Genomic DNA, 27,739 nt, shown 5'->3' with positions numbered 1-27,739 from the left:
TGTCCTGCCCAACTCACCAGCGCCTCGTAGATCTGAAAAGCCAGGTGCACCAGTGAAGCCATGCAGCCTTCATGCTGCCCGTGTGTCTGCAAGCCCTTCAGCACGCTGCTGAAAAGCCATGTCACAGCATCTGCGAGCAGTGTCCCTGACAGCACCTGGGGAGACAGCTATATTGAGGGCCAAAGTGGGACTCTGAAGGCCCCAGCACCCCAATTCTTCCAAATGATTCAGTCAATCCTTATGACCCAAACCTTTCAAGAAGGGGCAAATAACCATACTTGTTTGAGAAGGGGCCAGCACAGCTGTGTCGTCGTCCTCTGGCAGGACAGAGTATCCCTCCAGGCCAGGGAATTGAAGGCTGTAATTAATAGCGCCGTACAAACATCCTAATGGAAAGGATGAAGGATTACAATGGGAAAGTAAGCACAACTTTCTCTGAGTATTATGTATCAGGAGCTGGAGTTTTAATAGTAGGTAAGCAGGAAAATGATAAGAGAAATGAGCTTATTTCCTCTCTATGTAAATCAGGCAGTCAAAAAGAAAAAACAACCAATATAGAAGAGGAAACCTATGTATAGGAAGGAGAGAGAGCTCCGGCCTGCTTCTGAGTTTTTCTGAGAGTCTTTGCCCACACCCATAAGGGAGACATGACCTTCAGCTCTTCCCACTCTTTTCTCGAACTTTAGGAACTAGGAACTTAACTCATATAAAGGAGTATTACCCTCAAAACTTTTTTGAAGGCATCACAGAGTGAGAATAGTGGAAGCTGGCTCCACAGCTGGAAAAGGAGAAAACATCACCTTGCCCTCCACCCACCTCGTGCTTCATTAGGCATTTGCCCAGGTCTGTAAGCTCTGCCATGGCCGAGGGGGTTACCTCTGTGGCCATCATCTCTTCATCTGTAAGCAGAGAGCAGAATGTTAACTCCAGCCTTTCAGAACAGAGCAGACTCTCCTGTCCTGACAGCAGCTCACAGAATACAGGAGAGTTCAGTACCTGGGCTGACTGGCGGTTGAGTAGCACTGGGTGGCCCCCAAGCCTCATGAAAGGGTATAGAAGCCACTGCCCCTGGCAGATCTAGACATGTATCTAGCTGTACATTTGGGAAACAGTGGGAAACGAGGTTTTCTGGACGGTTACTAAAAAGCTGCCACTAGTGAGGAACTTTTGTCACTGAACAAATATATGAAGACCTACTGTAGTGGACACTAATTTAGTTACTGGGGATATCACAGGAATAGCACAAAGTCCATTCCCTGATGGGAGCTGACATTCTAATGAGACACACAAATAATAAATGAATTCATAAATAATACGTGACATCATAAAAAACAAAACAAAAGTAACATTAGGTAGCGATAAGTGCCCTGGAGAAAAATAGAGCAGAGGATGCCCTAGTTGGTTTGGCTAAGTGAATGGAGCGTCGGCCCGTGGGCTGAAGGGTCCCGAGTTCGATTCCGGTCAAGGGCATGTACCTCGGTTGCAGGCTCGATTCCAGGCCCTGTTCGGGCACGTGTGGGAGGAAACCAATTGATGTGTCTCTCACATCAATGTTTCTGTCTGTCTCACCCCTCCCCTTCCACTCGCTCTAAAAATCAATGGAAGCCCGGCCAGTGTGGCTCACTGGTTGAGCGTGGACCTATGAACCAGGTTACGGTTTGATTCCCAATCAGGGCACATGCCTGGGATGCCGACTTGATCCCCAGTGGGGGGCGTGCAAGAGGCAGCCGATCGATGTTTCTCTCTCATTGATGTTTCTATCTCTCAATCCCTTTCTCCTCCCTTCCTCTCTCTAAAATCAATAAAAATATATTTTAAAATAAGTAAATATCAATGGAAAAATATCCTTGGGCGAGGATTAACAGCAAAACAGAAAAATAGAGCAGAGAATATAGCATGGTTGGGGTTGCTATTTTTGGTCAGTTGGTCATGGAAGACCTATTGGAGGTAACATTTGAGCAGAGACCCAAATGAAACAAGGGAACAGGCAATGCATATAGTTGGGAGGAAAAATCATTCTGGAGGAAACAGCCAGTGCAAGGGCTCTGAGATGGAGTACAGTTTGGAGGAATACAGCAAGGAGGCCAGCAGAGATGAAATCTAGATGCACAACATCTCATCCACATCAGACTGTTAGGGAAAGAGTTTCTTCCAGAACTGACCTGGCTACAGAAGGGACAATATTTAGGAGCCTATTAGTCCTCTCCAAGGGCCATGCAACAGACTCACCATCTCCATCTGCAGGGGTAGCAGTACTGTGGTCAGCACCTTTTTTTGAAACACAGCATACCGCTAAAGCAAGAAAGCAGGGTTACTGGCTTGTTACCACCAGACAACAGCCATCTCAGGCCACTAGATCCCAAACTGTCTCTGGGCAGATGAGAAGGGGAGAAGGTGGGGTACTGTCCAGGAACATCAGCTTCACCAACAGAAATGAAGGTATTTGACCAGACTTCTGATCCCTCTTCAAGTTAGATTAACTGGAGGGAAATTACAGAATTCTCTGAGACTAAGTGACCAGGAGAGGATACCTGATACATCTTTGGTCTACTTTGTATCACAAACAAATGAAATGACCAAAAAAAATAAAAAAAAATAAAATAAAAATTAACCACCTTTATGTCCAAGGATTAAAAATTTTCCCTTATTTCGACAAAGCTAGAAGTTATTCCTACCATTAATCCGAATTTCTCCTGCTATTTTAGACCATTTCCTTATATTTTGGTCTTAGTATGAACAAATATAATTCAGTTTGCCATTCATAAAATGTCCAGAGGTTGATTTAAGGACTACCTTGTTTCTACTTAATTATTTCTCATCAACCTGTTAGTATTGCTGCAAACATGCCTTAATGGGGTTGGGTGGGTGACCAGTTCTTTCTCCAGAAAAATTCTTCTCTACTTCCCCCGGTTTCCACATGCCACTTACTGATTAGGTCCATGACTTCTCGGGTTAACATCCTCACCAGTTGCTCCTCTAGCATCTCTTGAGATTCTGGGTTTTCCTCTGCAGTCTCATCTTCTCCACTGCAGAACACCAGAGGGTCAAGGTTCCATGAAGTGCAAAAAAGGGAAGGACAAGAAAAGCAGTGACCCTAACTAAACTGTGCCGTTCCTTCTCCTGGAGTGCTTCTGGTCTACATTCCATGCAAATGTTGGGAATGGACATCAATGATCCATTGAGGAACATGACTTGTGACTATATCCCGTTGGCAGAGTACTGGATCAAAATCCTAAGTGGCTAAGATGGCTCAGCATTCTCCTAAGGCAGGTGAAGGTACCCCCATGAAGTCTGAGTCTTATCCGAGTCTGACTAAAGGTCACGGACCAGCCACCTATCACTCCTCTAGGCTGAGAATGACTATAACCCACTGCTGTTCTAGCCCAGAGACAGCGGAAACCGCCTCTCCCCTCTGATCTTCCCCCACCCCAGCTTGGCTTCAGCTCATCCACCAAGGAGAAGATGCTCCTTACCACAGCAGGCTCCTCTGGTTGATGACTTGCCATTTTTGGGAAAGCCTCTGGGAAAACAAAAAGGAAGTAAGTGCTAGCACTGTGTAGAAGTGGGAACAGATAATATCTAAGGTCTACTTCATGATTAAAATTAGCCAAGGATGGTTGCGGGCATCAAAGACAGAACCTTGGGAGGCCCACAGGCTAAAAAACCAGGTATGGTTTCTGTAACCTCTCACACCCCTAACAAGGGCAGCCAATTACACATATTTGCTTGGAAAGGATCAATAATTTACAATTCCTGCGTCACTCTGGACACATCTGTTCTCCACCCAGCTGGTTCCCTTGCTTAATTCCAGAGTCAGAGCAACAGAACCAGGGGAGGCCCTCCTCTGATCACCTTTCCTCAGGTAACAGGAAGTTAGGAGCAGAAGCCGACTCTGCAGGTGCTTTGTGGGCAATTAAACCAGTTTAGTTCTTGGGGGGCTGCTTAATCCACTGTAGTAAAGACGAGCTGGTTGCAGACATCCTGGCAAGGCTAGGAACCAACACTTTCAGAAGCTCCTGACTTGCAAGTCATGAGAGGCCACGCACCGTTCCTGTCCCATCTCTTACCATGTGGAGGTAGGTGAAAAGAGGTCCAAGGATGGGAGACACCAGGGCTTCATAGTGCTCTGGGGGACAGAAGAGCACCAGAGGCTTCACAAAGACCCATGCCACAGCAGGTTAAGAAGTTTTAGTACATGAGCACATGCCCTCCTCATCCTAAAGCTCCCCTTGTGTGTCAGGCAACAGAATCCTTGGGCAGCGTCAACCGACAAAGGACTTGCAAGATGCCAAGAACATCCTGTGCTCATCTTCAAGCTCTTTTCTGAAAATCCTATGCTGCATGGATACTCATTTCCATTATATGTTTAGTTTCACTATGCTTTCTACCAGGCTGCATGTTATAGGCACTGGGTTGTCTGAAAGTAGGGCAGAAAATAGAAGAGACATTCTTGTAATAAACTCTCCTTCACTATTCTCCTTATAACGCAGGAAAAAAAGATACTAAACAAAAGATGGGGGTAAAAAAAAGAATCCAAATGACAATGAAGTATGAGAGTGCAATTTCAAAGAGGAGCACCTGACAAAATATACAAAAAGGATGAAAGTGGGATGGTAGCCCTAGCTGGTTTGGCTCAGTGGATAGAGCGTCGGCCTGCGGACTGAAGGGTCCCGGGTTTGATTCCTGCCAAGGGCCACATGCCCAGGTTGCTGGCTCGATCCCCTGTAGGGGGCCAATCGATGATTCTCTCTAATCATTGATGTTTTTTTCTCTCTCTCTCCCTTTTTCTTCCTCTCTGAAAAAATAAAAAAGTGGCATGGTAAGGATTTGTGCCCAGCAACAAGCTTTCAAGGCCCCCTGGACTGCCTTCCCGTTATTTACTCCAGTCTCCTTGTCCTTATTGTTTTTCTTCCATCCTCAAGAAAAACATATCTATATATATAAAAGGCTAAGTGACTGACCATATGTCTGACCGACTGACCGTTACATATGATGCGCACTGGCAATTTAAAAATAAACGTTGACTCGTGCATGTGCAATACATATAAAGCTCTCGCTGGCGCCAATCACACGTGTGTGTTTTGATCTGTCATTGTCTATCGTGAATTTGGTTGACACTTTTACTATAGAGAAAGGGCAAATGGTGATATTAAAATATTTCTTCTAATTAATTTTCTTTCAATGTGCATGAATCTGTGCACTGGGCCACTAGTGTGTGTGTGTGTGTGCGCGCGCGCTCTGGGGGACAGAGAGCACATATATACATATATATATATATATATATATATATATATATATATATATATATATATATATATATATATATTTTTTTTTTTTTTGTTAATCCTCACCCAACGATATTTTCCCATTGATTTTTAGAGAGAGTGGAAGAGGGAAAAACAGAAACATCCGATGTGAGAGAAACACATCGATTGGTTGCCTCCTGCATGTGCCCTGACCAGGGCCCGGGTGGGGAGGAGCCTGCAACCAAGTATATGCCCTTTACCAGAATTGAACCCGGGACCCTTTGGTCCACAGGCTGTGCTCTACCATTGAGCCAAACTGGCTAGGGCACCGAAGGATATTTTTATTGATTTTAGAGAAAGAGGAAGGGAGAAGGAGAGAGAGAGAGTGACAGGAAGGGAGGAAGGGAGAGAGAAACATTGGTTGGTTGCCTCCCATATGTGCCCTGACCAGGGATCAAATCCAAAACCTAGGTATGTGCCCTGAGTGGGAATCGAACCTGCAACTTTTTTGGTGAACGGGATGATGCTCAACCGAGCCACCCAGCTGGACAATCTTCTTGTCCTTTTAACATGGTTATTATAAACTTAGCTATATGATTCCATCTATTCCATGCAGCACAGCTCTGCCTCCTCTGGTGCCTATGAACTGTTTCTATATTCAATCTTCTGGGATAGCGAGGGACTTTGAAAGGATATGAAGCATGGGTCTGAGTCGGTAGTCAGGAATATTGTTCAAATTGACGAAGGCTGAGCTGAGGAGCTGGGTAGCCAGATGCTCCACGGTGTAAAAGTCCTGCTGCATGGAAGGGCCTGCCTTCCCCAGGATATGGAAACTGTAAAGGAAATAATAGGCAATGACACATTCAACATCTATTAGTGCCAGCCCCGATTGCCCTGGGATATCTCTGTGCCATGGATTTTTGGTATAGAGACTTCTAGTCTACAATAAGACTTTTCAGCTAGAAGAGCAATTATATTTACTCTTTAAGAGAAATTTAACGTAATTAGTATACTTTGAAGATGTGGACTTAATCTTTTATCAAAAGTAAAAATAACACCCCTTGCCTCCCACTCTTAAGGAAACTCTTGATAGCAGATTCAGCATCTTTTGAAAGTCGGTTGTTGGTATCCTTTGGTACCCAAGATGAACAGTAGCCTTCATTATTTCCTAAGTAATTCAGATTTACAATGGAGAACCTCTTGTTAGCTTGGCTGATTAGGGCTCTGGGGTAGTGAGGCCAAGGCTGAGGCTGTGGCAGTGTACAGGAGGGCCACTTACTTCCCTGTCCCACAACTAGGACCTGAAAGCAAAATCTGGCCAGCCACCTCCCAGTATCCCATAAAAAGTGGGCTTTGGGTCGTGAGGGGTCTGAGAAAATGCATCCCTACCACTATATCTTCTGCTTTGGTCTCATCATTTTATGTATCAGAAACAGACATGTTGGACATAAACGATCAAGTCACGGCTAGGACTGAGGCACATATGACAACTATAAAAAAGCAAATGTAAGAAAACTGTTCATTTTGACTTGACACTAGAGCTAGTTCCTTGTCAAAATTTTGCCTCATCTTACCTGACTCTAATTCTAGATCAAAAGTCCAACACATGGCCATTCCTATATAACACGTATCTAGCAAGAGAATGGGGAGGCTGCATTGGTTCATTACCAGTTCTCATAGAGGGTGGAGAAGAAACGCTGCATTCTTTCCAAGGCCGTTTTGTAAACAGGAGAGTCATTCAGTTCCAAGAGAGGCTGAGGTAATCCTACAGAGAAACACAGGTCAGGTACGGCTGCTCCACTGCCGAGCCTTAACTTACCAACACGCGATCGCAGGCAGATGTGGTTTGGGGGTGGGAGGATGAGGAGTGTTATAAATGCCAAGCAGCTGGCCAAGTCTTCTACCAGCTGGAAGTGCCAAGAGCTCTACTGTCTTGGTCAGAAAAGATCAAAGCTTTTTAAGTATCCAGGGCTCAACACTAGACCTGGATACTCCAACTTTTGCTTGGGTTTCTCCAGATGGGACTTGTACCAAAATACACAATGACAGCTCAAAATGATATTCTCTCCATAAGGAAGTGGGGCCTCCCTTTTTAAGTGTGGAACCTCTTTTTCAAGCAAAATTTTATGCAAAACCCAAGATGTACAATGGATCAAAATGAAAACCACTTACCTCAGTATAGTAACGGCCTTAGAAGAGCTATATGTCTAATCAGAGGTAACTTTATATTTCAAGTCTTGCTCATGGTTGGAAGCTGCTAGAAGGAACTGTTTGTCCATTCTACTATGTTTTGGTTGGTCATATAGTTCTATAGCAGGAGTTCCTGGTTTAATGTGAATAACTAAATGCAAGGGTGTGTGTGTGTGAAGCAACAACTACGTTTTATAATGATAAAACATTTCTTGGCAGTTTTATTTTTACTGTTTTATGCAACATGGACCTTAAGTGTAGTGGTGCCAAAGGAAATGGCCCAGGACCATATAGGCCAAGACAGACATAAGCTCTGGAAAGGCCAACTAACACCCTTCCTTTCATTAACATGCTCACTGGATTGCTTATCCACAGCCAGGCCCAAGGTTATGGCTGGGAACGAAGAGATACTGTGGAGGTAGTGACGAAGCTTCAGAGCCAGCATGAAGCTTCAGAGATAGGCACAAGGTTTAGACAACTATGGATGTCTCTAGCTCTCAGTTCTAACCATCAAGGCCTTGCTCTCTTTTGTTCCAGCCACATGCGTCAGCCTTCTCTATTTCCTGGACATCTCTGTAGGATTACCTCTCGTTCCTGCATGCCTTAGCATCTTGTATCTGTTGGCCCAGAATGCTCAGCTTCTCCTCTTATGCCCTACCTGGTAACTCCTACTCATCCTTCAAGTCTCCACTGGGGGGCAATCTTCTGACTCCTCCCCATGACAGCCTCTCAGTCATTTTCCTTCACAGCACATGTCACAATTATGACTGCATAGTTATTTGCTAGTGGGAAAAATGAGTTAAAGCAACATTCTAATCCAGAAAACATGGCTTAGAAAGTATTCCTTAAAATTTTTTGATAACATATTACTGATAAAAGCTATTTAAGCTTAATTGTTTTAATAATTTTTTTCTATAAATAAAAGGCAAAATTATGCTAATATACTTCAGGTAAAAAAGACATGGTTTATTTATAATCTAAAGGCTCTACCTGGAGGGGTTAATGTGGGGTGGGGGTGCTAGGGGGGAGAAACTGCCTCTGAAGACTTTCTCTGTATGCTTCGACAATGACGTAAATGCCTGTGGGAACTCCATGCATGCATTTCTGAACAAATGGGTGGTCAAGTAGTGCCGTGACCAGGAGACACAAGGCACACTGAGGCTGCTAGAAGAGCCCATTAGAGATAAGGTGAACAACAACAAAAGGCTAGATGTCTTACCTAAAATAGCAGATTTTTCCACTTCAAGCATATCCAGAGCCTTTGTGAAAGGCTCTACCATTTTGGCTAGCATTTCTGGAGCATATAAAGTATTGTGAGTTCTAAAAGAAAAAAAAGGATGCTATGTGAACTTTTCCTAGTCTGTTGCAGAAGGCAAGAGTGGGTTTCACCTTGTAATTCAGTTACACTTCCACATAGACAAATCTCCCTGTCACCACTACTCCTGGCAGGGGGAAGAAAACACAGTATAAACATTTAAATGCTTCCCTGGAAAAGAGCACAGACTTGAAGCTATTAAGTGCAGTTGTATAGTATACAATCTAAAAGCAATCAAGGTGAAAACCAAATCCTGAGATAGCTAGACAATATCACAGTCTGAGGCTAGAAAGCAAAATTCTTTTAAACTTGAGACTGTGCCTTGGCACTCCATCTTCTGACTGCCAGTGACACAGGATGAAATGTCAGAGGCATTGTGGATGCACAGGGAGAACACAGAGCGAATGCTAATATGCTCCCATTTTTCAAATGTTGTCTCCATTCCAAGAACATGGACCTACAACGCTCTGATGCTCTGGAGGAACATCCAGTTCCCAAAATGTGTGCCTGTTTTCCACCAAAATGACTTACCTGAGCAGTTATTGGCTTTGGATGACTAAGCAGGAATGACTGTGGACCTGATCTGCCTGCCATCTATGGTATACCCCCCTACCTGCCATCTATGGTATACCCCCCTACCTGCCATCTATGGTATACCCCCCTACCTGCCATCTTCAGTATAGACCCTCTACCTGCTATCTTCAGTATAGACCCTCTCCCTGCCATCTATGGTATACCCCTCTACCTGCTATCTATAGTAGCCCCTCTTGCCCACAGCAATGGCACTACTGAACAATCTACAGCCAAAGAGCATAACTACCTATTTTTCTTTTAAAAGTTAATTATAAAACATCTCAAAACATACAGAAAGCTACAAAATATAACAGGTAGTAGCAAGGTTACATATTTAAGATGCACAATGACCAGATCCTTTTAGACTATGCTTATTAAAACACACACAATCCTCAACATTGTTTTTAAAATCTAACTATGTACACTTGTTAGTACACTCACTTAAACTACATTTTAGAATGTCACTTAATAAGTTACTTCCAGGTCATTGCCCCGTTTTCCTACTGAAAGCTAATTAGATTGTCTCCACTCTTTTGCTTATAGAGCCCAGCAATGAGCTTTTCTGAAGAGGTCTCCCTGTGTACACATGTGACAGTTTCTCTGTGGTGGATGTAAACAGGTAGAATTACTGGAAACTGGTCCTTTGCAACTCATGGTTTGCAAATATCTTCTCCCAGTCTGTGGCCTGACTTGCTTACACTAACATTTGCAATAGGCTTTACTTTTTTTCTTGTGGTAAAATACATATAAAATTTACCATTTTTAAGTGTCCAGTTTAAATGGTATAAATACACTCACACTGTTGTGCAATCACCACCACCAATCATCCCCATAAGTATTTTCATCTTGTAAAACAAACTCTATACATATTAAGCAAAAACTCCCCATTCCTCCCTTCCCTGAGCTCCTGGCAACCACCATTACACTTCGTTTTTATGATTTTGACTACGTTAGGTACCTCATACAAGTGAATCATGTAGTACGTGAACAAAAATGGAGCTACTTGGCAAGCCTGACAAGATCAGTGACTGAAAGTAACCACAGGATGTTTTGATCATGTAAAAATTCTTAAATGAACAGATTATAATGGAAAGAAGTCATGTCTTAAGGCCTATATATACAATAGATTAATCTCTACCTGGAGCAAGTTCTGTCCATTGTTTTTGTCCAAGAATAATATACATAAAATGTCAAGCTGATCTTGTCTACAAACCTCCAAGGATAAACACCCCAGTATGGTCAGACAACCCCAACATTCTTCATTATGATCTTTTACCAGCATACCTCTGTCAACTACGTATGTTAAATGTTAAGTATCCTGCACCCATCAATGTAAAAGAAGCATGTATCTCTCCATTTTACTTTGCATCCAACCCTAGAGATTTCTCTTGCTTTACTTTCTCCGCCCTTAACTCACCACCAATGGATTTCATGTAACCTTCCTATGTCTTCTCCTTTGATTCTAATGTATAAAATAAACTGCAAAACTGCTACTCCTTGGAGCATTATATCTCAGTCCTTTTGAGATTTTGCTTCCCCGACTGGCCCCAAAACCTTGGCTCAAATAAACTCTCTAAACCTTTCTTTAGGTTTGGAATTTCTTTCAACAATTATTTGTCTTTTTATGACTGGCTTATTTCACTTAGCATAATATCCTTAAGGTTTGTCCATGTTGTAGAATATTGCAGAATTTTCTTCATTTTATTTATTTAAATATACTTTTATTGATTTCAGAGAGGAAGGGAGAGAAAGAGAGACAGAATCATTAATGATGAGAGAGAATCGACTGGCTGCCTCCTGCACACCCCACAACCTGGGCAAGTGCCCTGACCGGGAATCAAACTGTGACCCCCTGGTTCATGGGTCGATGCTCAATCACTGAACCATGGTGGCTGGGCAGAATTTTCTTCTATAAATATCGTTTAAGACACCCTACATTAGATATGTGATTCACAAATATTTCTCCCATTCTGTAGGTTGCCTTTTTATTCTGTGGAATAATGTCTTTTAATGCACAAAATTTTAAGTTTTCATGAAATCCAATTTATTTTTTTGTTACCTGTGCCTTTGGTATCATATCCAAGACATCATTTCCAAATCCACTGTGAAGCTTTTATTCTATGATTTCTTCTAAAAGTTTTATTCTTTAGGTCTTACATTAGGTCCTTGATTCACTGAACTAATTTTTATAAATGGTGTTAGGTAAGGGTCCAACTTCATTCTTTTACATGTGGATATACAGTTTTCTCATTTATTCAAAAGACTGTCCTTTTCCCATTGACTAGTCTTGGCATTCTTGTCAAAAATCATTTGACCATATATGTGAGGATTTATTTCTGGGCTACCTACTATATTCCATTGGCCTATATGTCTACTTTAATGGCAATACCACACTGTTTTGATGAAGGTAGCTTTGTAGTAGGATTTGAAATCAGAAAGTATGAGTCCTCCAGTTTTGTTTTTCAAGATTGTTTTGGGTATTTGGGGTCCCTTGAGATTCCATATGAATTACAGGATGAGTTTTATTATTTCTGCAAGAAAAATCATTGGCATTTTGATAGGGGACATTGGATGTATAGATTGTGTTGAGTACTATTGACATTTTAATAAAATTAAGTCTTCCAATCCCATCTACACTAATAAAAGAGAAACATGCAAATTGACCATCACTCCGCTACGCCATCAGTCAATCAGGAGGGAATATGCAAATTAGAAGGACAAAGATGGTATGGAGTGGCCGGGTGGGGCAGGATGCCTGCTATGAGAGGGAGGGCGGGGGGCGAAGGGATCTACAGGAGCAGCACTCTGGCCACAGCGAAGACGAAGACTGCAGACTCCGGCCGGAATCTGCAGCGAAGACGAAGATGGCAGACTCCGGCCTGAGTCTGCAGCAAAGACGAAGAAGGCAGACTCCGGCCGGAGCGAAGGCCTGGGTCCCGGGTGCCGGAGGAAAACCGGTGCTGGAAGCCAAGGAAAGGAAGGCCTATTGCACGAATCTCTTCGTGCAACGGGCCTCTAGTTTATTTATATCCTCTTTAATTTCTTTTAGCACTATTTTGTAGTTTTTAATGTATAAGTTGTTCAACCTTCTTGGATGTTAATTCCTAAGTATTTTGTTCTTTTTAATGCTATTATAAATGCAACTGTTTTTGTCATTTCCTTTTTGGATTGTTTATTGTTAGAATATAGAAATGCAACCTATTTTTGTACGTTGATTTTGTATCCTGTTACTTTGTAGAATTCATGTATAGTTGACCCTTGAGCAACACAGGTTTGAAATGCATAGGTCCTTATACATGGATTTTATTCAATTGGGATTTTCTATATATTTGTGAATAGAAATAATTTTACTTCTTCTCCAATTTGGATGCATTTATTTCTTGCTTAACTGCTCTGTCTGGAATTTCCAGTACACCATGTTGGATAGCAGTGATAAAAGTAGCTATCCTTGTCTTGTTCCTGATGGAAGAGGGAGCGCTTTCCATCTTTAATCATTGAGTATTCTATAAGTTGTTAATTTTTTTATAAAAATCATTTTTCAGCCCTAGTCGGTTTGGCTCAGTGGACAGAGGGCTGACCTGTGGACTGAAGGGTCCTGGGTTCGAGTCTGGTCAAGGGCACATGCCTGGGTTTGCAGTCTCCATCCCAGTAGGGTCGTACAGGAGGCAGCCAATCAATGATTCTCTCTCATCACTGATGTTTCTATCTCTCTCTCCCTTTTCATTCCTCTCTGAAATAAAAATATATTTTAAAAATAAATAATAAAAATCATTTTTCATGTTGAGACAGTTCCCTTCCAGTCCTAGTTAGCAGAGTTTTTATCATGAGAGGATGTTAGATTTTGTCAAATGCCTTTTCTGTGTCAATTAAGGTGACCTTTTTTTCTTTTGTTCTATTAATATGGTATATTACATTTATTTATTTTTCTATGTTGAACCATCTTATATCCCAGGATAAATCCCACTTGGTCATAGTGTCTAATCCTTAACAGGCTGTTGGCTTCAGTCAGCTTGTATTCTATAAGATTGTCCACAACTCTGCCTTAGCCTTTACCTCCTGCTGTGTGGAGCCCAAGAATAGGTAACAGGTGCCATTTATTTATTTATTTAATCCTCACCCGAATATATTTTTTCCATTGATTTTTTAGAAAGGGGGCGGGGGGAGAGAAACATTGACATGCGACACATCGATTGGCTGCCTCCGGCTCGCATCCCAACCGGGCTGGAGATGGAACCTGCAACCAAGGAATATGCCCTTCGGTTTGCAGGCTGACTCTCTAACCACAATCAGCCAGGGCACCCTTTACTGTTAAAAGCTGCAATGAGCCATCATTTTAGTTTCTGAATTGAGTTTTATTTGGAAGATACCTGATACTATAAAATGATCTCTAATAATATCAGTTTCCTGAAGAAATTCAGTCTTAAGTTTGACAGAAAGCTGATGGGCTGTTTCTTATTTTTTAATTAAAGTGTGGTGTGATCCCAAGAGAAAATTTAGAAAACAGAAGGGTTAATGCATTATATGTCAAATGTCCCTGGAGCTACAACAGAATCTTGCTGTATTCTCCTCCTCCTTAAGAGGTGGTAGCAACATAGTAGCCGCACCTCTAACGCACAAGCAGAGGAGGACTCAGAGTACATACTGCTCTGATATCTCTGACTCCAGGTCAGTTGTTCATAGGCAGGGGCATCTACAACACCTAGTAATATTCAGGCTCTTGAACTATCACCTTTCTTGACACACTTGCAAGTTAGAGCTCTGTGGTTCCACATTAAGAGGGACTAGTTACTGCTTGGCAAATAAAAAGACAATTAGGTAATCAAAGTTTTAACTTTTGGACAATCTGTACTTATCTGAAATACAGGGATGGGCAAAAGTAGGTTTACAGTTGTAATACAAATAAATAATACAATCTATACTAATCCTAATAAAAGAGTAATATGCAAATTGACATACCTCTGCTACACCCACAAGCCACACCCACCCACCAATCAGGAGTGAGTATGCAAATTAACCCTCTCTGCGGCCACGGAGAGAGCAGGAGGCTTGGGTTTCCCTGGCAATGGAAGAAGCCAAGCTTTCCGCCTGCCCTGGCCTGCCTTGGCCTCCGCTCAAGGCTACAAAGTTTCAATTATAGAAGATGAATAAATCCCAGATACCAGGGCCTCCGCTTAGGTTGCTGGGGGGCGTGGCCAGCCTGCAAACCACCACAGGCCCCTCACCCCGGCCGCCCCACGCCCCAAGGGAACCCCCACCCTGATTTGGGACACCCTTCAGCGCAAACCAGCCGGCCCCCACCCGTGCACCAGGCCTCTATCCTATCTAATCAAAGAATAATATGCAAATTGACCGTCACGCAAACACACAAGATGGCTGTCCCCATGTGATCAAAGATGACTGCCCCCATGTGGACACAAGATGGCCACCACAAGATGGCCAGGAGGGGAGGGCAGTTGGGAGGAATCAGGCCTGCAAGGGAGGGCAGTTGTGGGCGATCAGGCCAGCAGGGGAGGGCAGTTGGGGGTGACCAGGCCTGCAGGGGAGGGCAGTTAGGGGCGACCAGGCCTGCAGGGGAGGGTAGTTAGGGGCAAACAGGCTGGCAGGGGAGCAGTTAGGCATCAATCAGGCTGGCAGGGTAGTAGTTAGGGGGTGATCAGACTGGCAGGCAGAAGCGGTTAGGGGCAATCAGGAAGGCAGGCAGGCAGGCGAGCAGTTGGGAGCCAGTAGTCCTGGATTGTGAGAGGGATGTCCGACTGCCAGTTTAGGCCCGATCCTACCTGGATCGGGCCTAAACTGGCAGTCGGACATCTCTCGAGGGGTCCCAGATTAGAGAGGGTGCAGGTTGGGCTGAGGGACACCACCTCCATGCACGAATTTCGAGCACCGGGCCTCTAGTAAGAGGATAATATGCTAATTAGACCAGATAGACCAGATGGCTTCCAGCAAAGCTGCAGCAGCTGTGAGGGCCGAGGAGGGCTGGCAGCTTTGGCAGCCTGCAGTGGCAGCAGCAGCGGGGTGATGGGGGCAGTGCCTTCCCCTGGTTGCCTGGTCGCCTCCTGCAGAGGGAGGCCAGACTGTGGCTTAGGCCCGCTCCCTGGAAGGAGCAAGCTGTCAGTAGGACATCCCCTGAGGGTTCCCGGACTGTGAGAGGGGGCAGGCCGGGCTGAGGGACCCCTCCCGCCAAGTGCACAAATTTTCGTGCACCGGGTCTCTAGTAATTAATAAATAATAATACAAGAATAACCCTAGCTGGTTTGGCTCAATGGATAGAGCATCGGCCTGTGGACTAAAGGGTCCTGGGCTGATTCCAGTCGAGGGCACATGCCTGGGTTGTGGGCTCGATCTCCAGTGTGGGGTGTGCAGGAGGCAGCCAATCAATGATTCTCATCATTGATGTTTCTATCTCTCCCTCTCCCTTCTCTGAAATCAATAAAAATATATTTAAAAAAGAAACCACAAGAATAAACTGTTTTGAGTACTTAAAACTGTAAACCTACTTTTGCCAACCCCTGTATTTTTAGTATCACCAGCTATGAGTATAATCCCTGTGCTAAATAAGCCTTCACACACATAAAGATTTCAGTAGAACATACAGAAGATATATAGAAACAATGTAACAAATTTCAAGTTAGCAGAAAAGCTGCTATTATAAACAGATAATGATGACAATGTACCTTTTGAGAACTAGAGTTCTGCTCCCCTTACTTGTCCTCTATCCAACCCACTAGAAACAACATTGTCCAACAAGAAATACAATGTAAACCACTACAAATTTTCTAGCCAGCCAAACTTAAAAAGGGAAAAGAAACAGGTTAAATTAATATTTTATTTAAACCAATGCATCAAAAAAAAATTTCAACATGTTAACATTAAAAATGATTAACAAGCTATTTTATACTCTTTTTTTGCAATAAGTTTTCAAAATCTGGTGTGTATTTTATACTTACAGCTTATCTCAATTCAAACTAGCCACATTTCAAGTGCTCAATAGCTAATTACAATAGTTAGTGGCTAACATAGTAGATAGCACAGCTCTAACATCTTTTTTTGTTGTTGTTTTTTGTTGTTGTTAATCCTCACCTGAGGATATTTTTTCCATTGATTTTTAAAGAGAGTGGTAGGAAGGGGAATGCAGAGAGAGAGAAACATCCATGTGAGAGAGACACATCAATTGTTTGCCTCCGCACACATCCCAACCAGGGCCCGGGGTCGAGCCTGCAACTGAGGTACGTGCTCTTGGCCAGAATTGAACCCATGACGCTTTTTTGCTTATCAGACTATTTGACAAGGAGTTAAAACTCCCAGCTCCAACGGATGGAAATGCAAATTGTAAATTAATTAATACACCACTTGAGAAAACTACCTGGTTCTATCAATGTAAACAAAATATGCATACCTTATAAAACAGGAATTCTACTCTTAAGTGTAGGGTTCTACTTCTAACTCAACAGAAATTATGTGTACACCAAAAGATATTTACAACTGCCCTGACCGGTGTGGTTCAGTGGATAGAGCGTCGGCCTGCGGACTGAAGGGTCCCAGGTTCGATTCCGGTTGGGGGCATGTACCTGGGTTGCGGGCACATCCCCATTGGGAGGTGTGCAGGAGGCAGCTGATGGATGTTTCTCTCTCATCAATGTTTCTAACTTTCTATCCCCTCTCCCTTCCTCTCTGTAAAAAATCAATAAAATATATTTAAAAAAAAAAAGATATTTACAAGAACGTTAACACTGTTAGCAGCATTGTTTGTAATAAGAAAACACTAGAAACTACCCCAAAGTCCATCAACACTAACTGGATAAGTTTCAACATATTCACACAATGGAATACCACACAAGCAATGAGAATGAACAAACCACAACTATGTACAATACCACGATGACTCTCACAAACATAATATTGAGCAAGAGAAGCCCAACAAGAAGTGCATGCTTCTGACTCCATTTATTAAAGCTAAAACAACCAGGCAAAAGGTTAAAGGTCAGAATAAGGGGTACCCTTGAGAGGCAGGTAATGATTTGAAAAGTTGTTGGATAAGGTTGTTTCTTGATCTGGGTGCTGATTATATGCATGTATCTTGTGAAAATCCACCTACATGCACTCTTAATTTGTGCCCTTTAATTATATATATATATATATTTTGTCCTTATATTATACTTCAAGATAAAATTTACTACAAAAACAAGACATAACTCTAATAGCTCCAGCTGCACACTACTCAAGGAACCTAAATGCTCCTTAATTACAGTCAACATTTTCAAAATACATTCTGACTGACTTCCCAAAAGCACTCAACTCCGAGAAAAACATCAAGATGACAAGCATGCTGTTCTTGTGCCTCCTTGTCCAACCAAGAACGAACTGTTTCCAGGTGTGGGTTCTCACCACATGGACTCTGGCCACAGCCCTAAAAAGGCTGCTGGGCCTTTGAGTCTGTTGCATCTGACTTCATCCCTTTCAGATTTCTCTAAGCTAAAGAAGAACCTTTTGGTTTTAAAAACATCAGTATGGAAGCAAACCTTTCCTTGGCTATTTTACTGCCCTCTCAACATGCAAGCCATACTTCTTTACGGAAATCTCTTTTCTCCTTTTGAAATCAGAACAAAATATTGCCTATTTCCATAGACACATCCACAGTGACAACTCTTTCAGACACTCCTCTTTAAACCACGGTCAACAAGCTCTTTAAACCTTTGATACTTAAGTTTATGGTCTAAGCTGTCTGTTGCCAGCAGAGCATCCCTGAGACATGAGTAATTTGTTTTGCTCAGTTGAGATTGCACTCTTACACCCTGTATCAGAGGCCAAAAAGCATTGTAATAGAGCTCTAACCTGTAACTCAGGAGTACTGAGATGTAAGCATTGAATTTAGTTAACTTTGGCTAATTAAAACTGAATTCTATCCAAAGCCTATCTTTCTCTGTGGAGAGCATCTCTGAATCACCAACAGACATCAAGTAACTAACAAGCCTAGACTTGGCCTACTTCCATTTGAATAGATTAGCTCATGTGATTTATAACAGTGATTCTGAACCTTTATTAAGAAATCATGTTTTTACTGATATTTTAGAGAAGAAGGGAAAGGGAGAGAGAGAGAGAGAAACACTGACTGCCTCCCACACAACTACTTCCCAGGCATGCGCCCTGACCGGGAATCAAACCAGCGACCTTTTGGTGCATGGGACGACACTCAAACCAACTGAGCCACACTGGCCACGGTGATTCTGAACCTTTAATGTGTACAAGAACCACCTTGGAATCTTGTTGTAATACAGATTCTGATTTAATATGTCTGTGGTGGGAACCCATTCTGCATTTCAAACAAGCTGATGCTGCTGGCTTAAGGACCTAGCTTTGAAAAATAACACCTAGGAAAGGGAGGTGGAACATGTATCATACCTTCCTTTGGCATGATCAGCCACTGGATGTTTGATCCATTTGCTATCAAGAGTCATTGCTGATAAATTCAGATTTGCTCATTTGAATACCACCCAGAGAAGCATCACTACAGAAAGCAACTGTCCTGCTCCCAATGAACAATTTCTTTAGCGGCAAAAATTTAGAGCAAATAAAACTTAGCAAGTTTAAAAGTATGGATGAGGTATAAAAATGTAGAAGAATACAGAGGAGGTTCAAATTGAGAAAAGCCATTTTGGGATTAGCACCATGTGTTCACTTGGAATATATGACAATGCAAGTGAGCTAATGTTATTATCATTTCTTTTATCCTCACCTGAGGATATGTTTTTATTGATTTGAGAGAGAGAGAGAGAGAGAAAGGGAGGGAAGGAGAGGGAAGAGAAACATGGATCAGTTGCGTCCTGTATGCACCCCAATCGGGACGAAATCTGCAACCTTTTGATGTACAGGACGATGCTCTAACCAACTGAGCCGCCTGGTCAGGGCAGAACTAATGTTATTTTTTTAAATAAAGGCCATGCTGGCTGGGTAGCTCAGTTGGCTAGAGCCATCATCCTGATATACCAAGGTTGCAAGTTCAATCCCCGGTCAGAGCACATGACAACCATCAACAAATGAGTGTGTAAATAGGTGAAACAACAAATCAATGTTTCTATCTCTCTCTCATAAATATATACTACAAAAAAAGACACCAGAAAGAAACAAGTCCTAATGCCTCATTTACTATCACCATGATCTGAAGAAATAAGACAGGTTCAACTTTCTAAGGTTCTTAAGGTAAAAAAATAACAACAAACAAAAAATGTAAAAACATTATTCCAACTCACCTTACAAGGGCAAGCAAATTGTCAAGAAGTTTCAGAATCTGTTCTGTGCAGGGGTTACGAAAGATTGGATTTCCAGTGGGCGAATAACCCACTACAAATCCCCCAGCTTTGGCCTCTTCAAGGTCAGTGGGCCAGCAAGTTCGTTTCACAACACCCAGAATGCTATACACACAAAAGCTCATCTACAGAAAAACAAAAATGAAAGGTAAACATAAAAGGGAAAGAAAAAACAAAAGTGCTATTAGATATTTGCAAGGTTATGGCAAAAGTGATACAGAGACCTGAGAGAAGGAAAAGACACCTGCCAACATCCTGCCTCTCTTTTTTAATCCTTACCCGAGAATATTTTTTCCACTGATTTCCAGAGAGAGTGGAAGGGAGGGAGGAGGAGGAAGAAAGAGAGAGAGAAACATCAACATGAGAGAGACACATTGACTGGTTGCCTCCCGCACGTGCCTCTACCAGGGCTAGAGAACCTGCAACAGAGGTGCATGCACTTGACTGGGAAATCGAACCCATGACGCTTCGGTTCACAGGCTGACATTCTAACCACTGAGCAAACAGGACAGGGCTCTTCTTTTCAGGTCAAGACCTTCCACTGCCATCTTCAAGTGCAGTGGTAGGCTCTAGAAACTCCCTTTCCCTAAGGATGTCCTTCCAAAGGCTGAGATCCTCTCCCAGGACCCCAATGAGAAGGTGGCTTGGACATGCTTCAAAAGAAAGTGTTTAGACAGGCAACAAACATTTCATCTTGTTTTTGAATTGATCCAGCACCCTTCAGCTTAAGCCTTGATAGCTTTTGCCCTAATCCCCACTCACAGTACTCTCAACCAATCTATTAATTGCCAGGTTAATTAATACAACTTTTGACATAATGGAGTCAAGAACAATGCTTATTTGAGTAGCAAAGAACTGAAAAATCTCAGGTTTGCAAGTTAGCCCATTTAGGACTTTACATGCTAGAGAGCAATGGCAGGAAGGATTCACCCTGCTGACCTACTTCTTCATTATGCTTTCAATCTTCAGAGCTATTTAGAGATCCTAAAAGCCAAAATAATGACTTCATAGAAAAGACCATCTTGTGCTCTCTTCGGCAGCACATATACTAAAATTGGAACAATACAGAGATTAGCATCCCCCCCCCCCCCCCCCCCCCGCAAAAAAAAAGAAAAGAAAAGACCATCTTGCTCTGGCCGGTGTAGCTTGGTTGACTGGAGCGTCATCCCATAAACAGAAGGGTCATGGTTCGATTCCTGGTCAGGCACATACCCAGGTTGTGGGTTCAGTCCCCTGGTCAGGGCACGTGTGGGAGGCAGCAGATCGATGTTTCTGTTTCTGTCTCTCTCCCTTCCTTTCTCTCTCTCTAAAATCAATAAATATAAAAAAATTTTTAAAAATATTGCCAGTAAATAACATGTGACTAAAAATAGAAAGGAAGGAAAGATCATCTGCTCTGCTGTGGAAACTAACTCAGGAATTCAAGACCAGCCCTGGCTGGTTTGGTTCAGTGGATAGAGCGCTAAAGGGTCGTGGGTTTGATTCTGGTCAAGGTCATGTACCTCAGTTGCAGGCTCAATCCTAGGCCCTGGTCAAAGCATGTGCAGGAGGCAACCAATCAATGTGTCTCTCTTACAATGATGTTTCTATCTCTGTGTCTTCCTCTCTGAAATCAATAAAAATATATTTTTTTAAAAAAAGAAAAGAAAAATATCCTTGGGTGAGGATTAACAAACAAAAAATCAATAAAAACGTATTTAAAAAAAAAAAGAATTTAAGACAAAAGAAAACAGCAGCTTAGGAAAGGGAATAGTCCCAGATTTCTAACCCATATAGAAAAAATATAAATGACAACACCCCTACTCCTACCCATGGCCAATTCAACTTCCCATTCCCAGAGGTTTACTCACTCGTGCACGGTTTAAGCCACAGGATTCCTCCAGGCCAGGGTCACAGCTTTTCCGATCTGCACCCACATAGGCAATAAATGCATCAACATCTGACAGCACTCTGAAGGATGGGAGGGGAGACAAGCTATACCATGACTTTAAGCAAGGACAGTTTCTTCCACAAGAGCTAATAAGCTATGATTATTTGGCCCCAAAGAACAGTTGTTATAATGAGAGGAGTTTAATCACATTGTCAGCTTTCATTTGAAGGTTTAAACTTCTCTTCTCACTTCTAAATGTTATTAGCAACACTTAAGAATACAAGTTTGATGGCACTCTCCCTCTTGGGAGCACTCTGGCACCTTCCCCTCTTCTTTCCCCGTGTGCTCTCTCATGCCTGCCCCTTTCCCTCCCCGGCCCCCTTTCCCTTCCCTCCAGGCCCGTTATCTTTGCCTTCTCTCTAAGCTCCAAGGGCCCTTCTCGTGCTTCTGTAACATGTTTCCTGAACCCAGCAGGTTCACTTCTACTACCTCTGTAACTTTCTAAATAAACTTCCTCTTATTAGAAAAATACAAGCTTGAAAATGCTATGTGGGCACCTGTGTGGCTATGTGGTTCCTACTATGTTCTCATTTCTCTACATGTGCTGGTGCTGCAACGCAGACATATCAGATGTCACTGTGGTTCGATGCCCTGACCAAGAATCAAACTACGACCCTTCAGTGCATGGAATGACACTCCAACCAACCAAGCTACATCGGCCAGGGCAAGATGGTCTTTTCTTTCTTTTTTTTTAGGGGCCATGCTAATCTTCTCTGTATCGTTCCAATTTTAGTACATATGCTGCCAAAGCGAGATGTCCATATAATCCATTTTTACTCATTTCTTTTTCCTCCCTACACCTCTGTTTAGAAAGGGGATATTTTTAGCAATTAGAATACAGGCTGCTTTTAGAGACCTTCATATATCACTGACTGTGTGTGTCATTACATCTCAATACCCTTACACTCCCACTCCAGACATAGCGCTCCCTCTCTCTCTCTTGTCAATTACAGTTGACATTCAATATTAGTTTGTATTAGTTTCAGGTGTACAGCATAGTGGTTAGGCATTCATATTAATTACAAAGTGTTCCCCCCATTAAGTCTAGTACCCGACTGGCACAATATTACTGACTATATTCCCTATGCTGTGCTTTACATTCCCATGACTGGGCATAGCTCTTAAAATAGAATGGGTGCTTGAGCGCAGTGACAGTCAGTGGCAAAGGGTCTCTTCTACCTGTGCATGTCTTCAGAAAGCCAGATGCTGGCCACTGGTGCCATCAGCTCCTCTAGGAACAACTTCTGACGCTCATAGTTCTTGAATTGGTTGCTAATGAGAACCAGGGCTTCCATGAGGGCACACTTCTCCATTTGTGTCAGGAGTAGCTCATTGGAGAGGAGTTGCTTTACGTGGTTATAAAGCATGTCAAAATTGGGCTGCAGATCAGAAAGGGAAAAAACAAAAACTAGAGGTGGTGAAGGGAGAGGCGAGTCACTCAGGAAGGTCAAGCCTATAGGACTGTCCTTAGTAATTTAGCTAGAATGCTCCTTTGCCTGGGCAAGCAAGGCAATTTAGGCAGAGGTGATTGTCTTGAGTAATGGGGTAATTGCAATTTCCCATACTGCAATTGTGAAAACAATCTGTCTTTTTTCTACATCAATTTTTACAATATCTTTGCAAAGATCAGCTTGTTTTATTTACACACACACACACACACACACACACACACACACACTGCTCTGTGTTCAGAGAAGAAATTTCTGGTTAATTTGTAATTTGAAATAGTAATACATTTCTTCTTAAAACCCTCTAAAAAAAAAAAAGATTGGGTTCACCCGGCCAGTGTGGCTGTGGTTGTGTTGACCTATGAACCAGGAGTCACCATTTGATTCCTGGTCAGGGCACAGGCCTGGGTTGTGGGCTTGATACCCAGTAGGGGTTGTGCAGGAAGGAGGCAGCCAGTCAATGATTCTCTTGCATCACTGATGCTTCTATTTCTCCCTCCTCCTCCCTGTCTCTCTGAAATCAATAAAAATATATTTAAAAAAAGAACGGGGTTCACATCTGGCTTCTCTCAAGATTAGGCACATCATTTGGCAGTAGCAGTTAAGAACATCACACAATACAGTAAAGAGGTGTACACTGATAGGGAAAACTTGGTATTATCCATATGGAAAATTGTTTATTTTGAGGGAATAGTTTGCATTTTTAACTCTTCTACTAAGTAGGAGAGGAACAAGACACTTATTCAAGAACTAGAGGCCCAGTACACACACGGGAGGAGGGGTGTGTGTCCCTCAGCCCAGCCTGCACCCTCTCCAATCTGGGACCCCTCTAGGGATGTCCGGTGGGATGGGGCCTAAATGGGCAGTCGGACATCCCTCTCACAATCCTGGACTGCTGGCTCCCAACTGCACGCCTTCCTGACAGCCTGATCACCCCTAACCACTCCCCTGACAGCCTGATCACCCCCTAACCACTCCCCTGCCAGCCTGATCGACACCTAACCGCTCCCCTGCTGGCCTGATTGCCCCCAACTGCCCTCCCCTGCTGGCCCGGTCACCCCTAACTGCCCTCCCCTGCAGGCCTTGTCCCTCCCAACTTCCCCTTACAGGCCTGTTCCCCCCCCAACTATCCTCTCCTGCAGGCCTGGCCGCTCCCAATTACCCTCCCCTGCAGGCCTGGTCCCCCCCAACTGCCCTCCCCTGCAGGCCTGGTCCCCCAACTGCCCTCCCCTGCAGCCTGGGTCCCCTCAACTGTTCTCCCCTGCAGGCCTGATCACCCACAACTGCCCTCCCCTGCAGGCCTGATTGCTCACAACTGCCCTCCTATGCAGGCCTGATTGCCCACAACTGCCCTCCCATGCAGACCTGTTCGCCCACAACTGCCCTCCCCTGCTGGCCATCTTATGGTGGCCATCTTGTGTGTTGGAGTGATGGTCAATTTGCATATTACCTCTTTATTATATAGGATGCTTATCCTGCCCTGGCTGGTTTGGCTCAGTGGATAGAGCATCAACCTGGGGACTGAAGGGTCCCGGGTTGGATTCCAGTCAAGGACATATGCCTGGGTTGCGGGCTCAGTCCCCAGTAGGGGCCGTACAGGAGGCAGCCAATCAATGATTCTCATCATTGATGTTTCAATCTCTTTCTCCCTCTTCCTTCCTCTCTGAAATCAATAAAAATCCTATATAATAAAAGGCTAATATGCAAATTGTCTTCTCGACTGGGAGTTTGACCAGGGGGCAGGGCTTGCCGGCCAACCTCCCACAATTCCCTGCCTGCTCGATTGGCTTTGATTGGGGCGGGCTGGCTGGCCCCCACCTGTGCACAAATTTGTGTACCAGGCATCTAGTAAAAAATAAAAAAATGCTTATCCTAAGCAAAGATATAGTTCCTCATTTTCTATTTATGTGAGTATAAACAGAACTTAATTTACCAAAAAAAATATAACCGAACTCAATAGGTCTCAGTGACTACTTAGCAAATCCAGTGGCTTACCAACACGAGCTGAGGGTAGTCTCGACATATCTTGATGATGGAGGAACAAGCATGTCTTCTTACATTCCTTACTGCCCGGGTTCTGGGGGCCTGGGAAGAAATATTCAACAAACAGAGCCACTTTCAATATAATATAATTTACAGATACTGCTTATTATCATGTAAATACCTCCCTTCAGAGGCAAATTCACAATCATTTTTTACAACTGTGAGAGTATAATAGAGTCACATTTATAGTCACCATGAATACACATATCTACTGTTTGCCCTAAAGTATCTGTAGTACAAAAGACCTTATCATGACCATCTCCTGCCTGTACCTAACCCTTCTACTTATTAGACTAAATGTTAGGTATTCATACTTTTGCTCCCAAGAAGTTAGAATTTGTTGGTTGAATTAATGGTCTTACCTTACTTTCTTCAACAGTTTCAAAAGTGACAGACGAAAATAGCTAAGGGGAAGGAGAAAAAGGCCACTCATCAGTACCAACTGAGTAAAGTTGTTTTAAACAGTAGTTACAAAGTTTCCAACAAAACCCCAAAAGTGTTACAATATGGTAACAAAAGGGTTTTCAATTGCCATTACAAAGTTTCAGATGTTTGTTTTCTCAGATAAGTAGGAGAGGCTTGAGATTCACAATCTTACCAGCAAACATTTTACAAAGTTTCTCAAACAATCCATGCCATCACACACACACTCAGCTACAATGATGCCTCTTCCTTCTCTACTGTTAAAACTTGAGTGATCAACCTTCCCTAACTCCACCTTAACTTCCCATTTACTTTTATATTTTTTAACCCTCACCTGAGGACATCTTTTGTTTTAAATTAATTTTTAGAGAGGAAAAAGGGAGAAAGAGAAGACAGAGAAACATGGACCTGTTGCCTCCCGTACACATCCCAACTAGGGATCAAACCTGCAACTTGTATGTGCCCCAACCAGGGATCAAACCTACAACCTTTTGGTATACGGGACTCCAAGCAACTGAGCCACCAGGCCAAGGTTTCCCATTTACTTTTTCACCCTCCCCCCACCAAAGACCTTTTAACTGATTTTAAGAGAGAGAGAAAGGGGGAGGGAGAGAGAAACATTGATGTGAGAGCAAACATCGATTGCTTCTGCATACCCCCTACTAGGGCTTGAGCCCACAACCCAGGCATGTGCCCTGACTGGGAATGAAACTGGCAACCTTTTGGTGCACGGGATGATGTTCAACCAACTGAGGCACACTTGCAAGGACCCCGCTTATTCTTTAACCCAATGCAACCTGATTGCTGCCCTAGTCACTATGATGCAATAACACTAACAAAGGTCTAATTGGAAACTTAATGGACATTCTCCAGTTCTCCATTTCTGTTGCAACAAAGGAGTTCACCTTTTTAAAGTTCTACTGGCCTTTGTCACATAATATTTTCTCCACTTCTCTGGCTTTCTCTCTTCTTTTTTTCTTTTTCCCTTTGGGGCTTCTCATTCTTTGCCATTCTCCTCCAATGATGGTCATTCCAGGGTTCCTTGCTTGAGCTACATGCCTAATTCTTCCTCTCCTCTTCCCTAGGGCTTCACTTCTACTCTTGACACTTCTATAATGACGATGCCTTAATACTAGCTTGTAAATTTTCTAGAGTCTAGACCTTTAACCTCAAATAGCCAATTTATTGTGAGGTCTCTCCACCTAGCTATTGTACATATACCTCAAACATAGTATTCCAAAACAGAATTCACTCCCTTTTCTTCCTAACTCCTACTCTCCCTCCTGATCCAGTATTCTCCGTCAGGTGGCACTCATTACTCACCTAGTCACCTAAACTGGAAACTCAAAAACTGTCCATACTGACCTCTCACAAATCCCTTCTCAATCTGAAAGCACGCTCTGAACCCTCCCTTTAGGTATTCTTTTCATTTCTCAGTGTACATGTCTATAATTGCAATGCCAAATAGGTACATCTGTTTATATGAGTTTCTTCCCAAACAGAGCGCTCTTAAAGGATAAGGCTTTTCTACGAGCATGGTGTCTGATCCACAATAAGTACTGAGTAAATATCTGATAAATGAATAAATGGCTGTCTATTTATTAACTTGTCTCACACACTTTCAAAAACTATTACATATATTAGCTTAGAAATGCCAAAATAAAGTTTACAAAGCAGATGGAGTTTACCTTAGAGAAGACCTGGGGCAGGAACTCTGGTCTGTAGGTGACAAATGGAAAGAGTGCTGAGACATCGGTGAGGACACAAGACAGAATGAGAGGGTCCTTAGTGTCCAAGTTCAGGACCATCTGCAATAGCTCTATTCCATCATGAACAGGGATTTCCTGTAATACAGAGGAGATTGACACAGCTGATAACCACTTTTCCTTTGGACTCCAGTTTATAAATACATAAGACAGGGGCCACATATGGTTTTGTATACTACTTTCTAATCCTTAAAATTCAAAGCATCACTCCATGTTATTAAAAATTTTCAGCCCTAGCCGGTTTGGCTCAGTGGATAGAGAGCGTCGGCCTGTGGATCAAAGGGTCGTGGGTTCGATTCCAGTCAAGGGCAAGTACCTTGATTGCAGGCTCCTCCCTGGCCCGGGCCTTGGTCAGGGTGCATGCAGAAGGCAACCAATTGATGTGTTTCTCTCATCAATGCTTCTGTCTTCCCTCTCTCTAAAAATCAGTGGAATAATATCCTTGGGTGGGGATTTAAAAAAAAAGAAAAATTTCATATATGCCACCATGTACTATCTTAA

The 27,739-nt window shown here is 43.0% G+C and overlaps 1 protein-coding gene across 4 annotated transcripts in view; it reads right to left on the bottom strand.

The window, feature by feature from the left end:
- The window catches only part of XPO5 (exportin 5), a 58,579-nt gene that overhangs the window by 2,124 nt on the left and 28,716 nt on the right, over positions 1 to 27,739 (bottom strand). For 2 of the 4 annotated variants that reach the window (XM_079780375.1, XM_079780376.1), the window contains 16 exons: positions 27,161 to 27,316; positions 25,412 to 25,453; positions 25,002 to 25,091; positions 22,738 to 22,937; positions 21,479 to 21,578; positions 19,572 to 19,753; positions 8,656 to 8,756; positions 6,915 to 7,011; positions 5,943 to 6,079; positions 4,068 to 4,165; positions 3,474 to 3,520; positions 2,929 to 3,026; positions 2,230 to 2,292; positions 817 to 899; positions 279 to 386; positions 18 to 155 (listed from right to left, as the gene is read on the bottom strand). In XM_079780375.1, the coding sequence (XP_079636501.1) occupies positions 18 to 155; positions 279 to 386; positions 817 to 899; positions 2,230 to 2,292; positions 2,929 to 3,026; positions 3,474 to 3,520; positions 4,068 to 4,165; positions 5,943 to 6,079; positions 6,915 to 7,011; positions 8,656 to 8,756; positions 19,572 to 19,753; positions 21,479 to 21,578; positions 22,738 to 22,937; positions 25,002 to 25,091; positions 25,412 to 25,453; positions 27,161 to 27,316 (1,740 nt within the window). The other 2 variants (XR_013813973.1, XM_079780377.1) reach the window with 2 other exon arrangements.

This window comes from Cnephaeus nilssonii (assembly GCF_951640355.1).
Source record: "Cnephaeus nilssonii genome assembly, chromosome: 9".
Classification (NCBI taxonomy): domain Eukaryota; kingdom Metazoa; phylum Chordata; class Mammalia; order Chiroptera; family Vespertilionidae; genus Cnephaeus; species Cnephaeus nilssonii.
The sequence above is the reverse complement of the archived record's forward strand: the minus strand, read 5'-3'. Positions and strand labels throughout refer to the sequence as shown.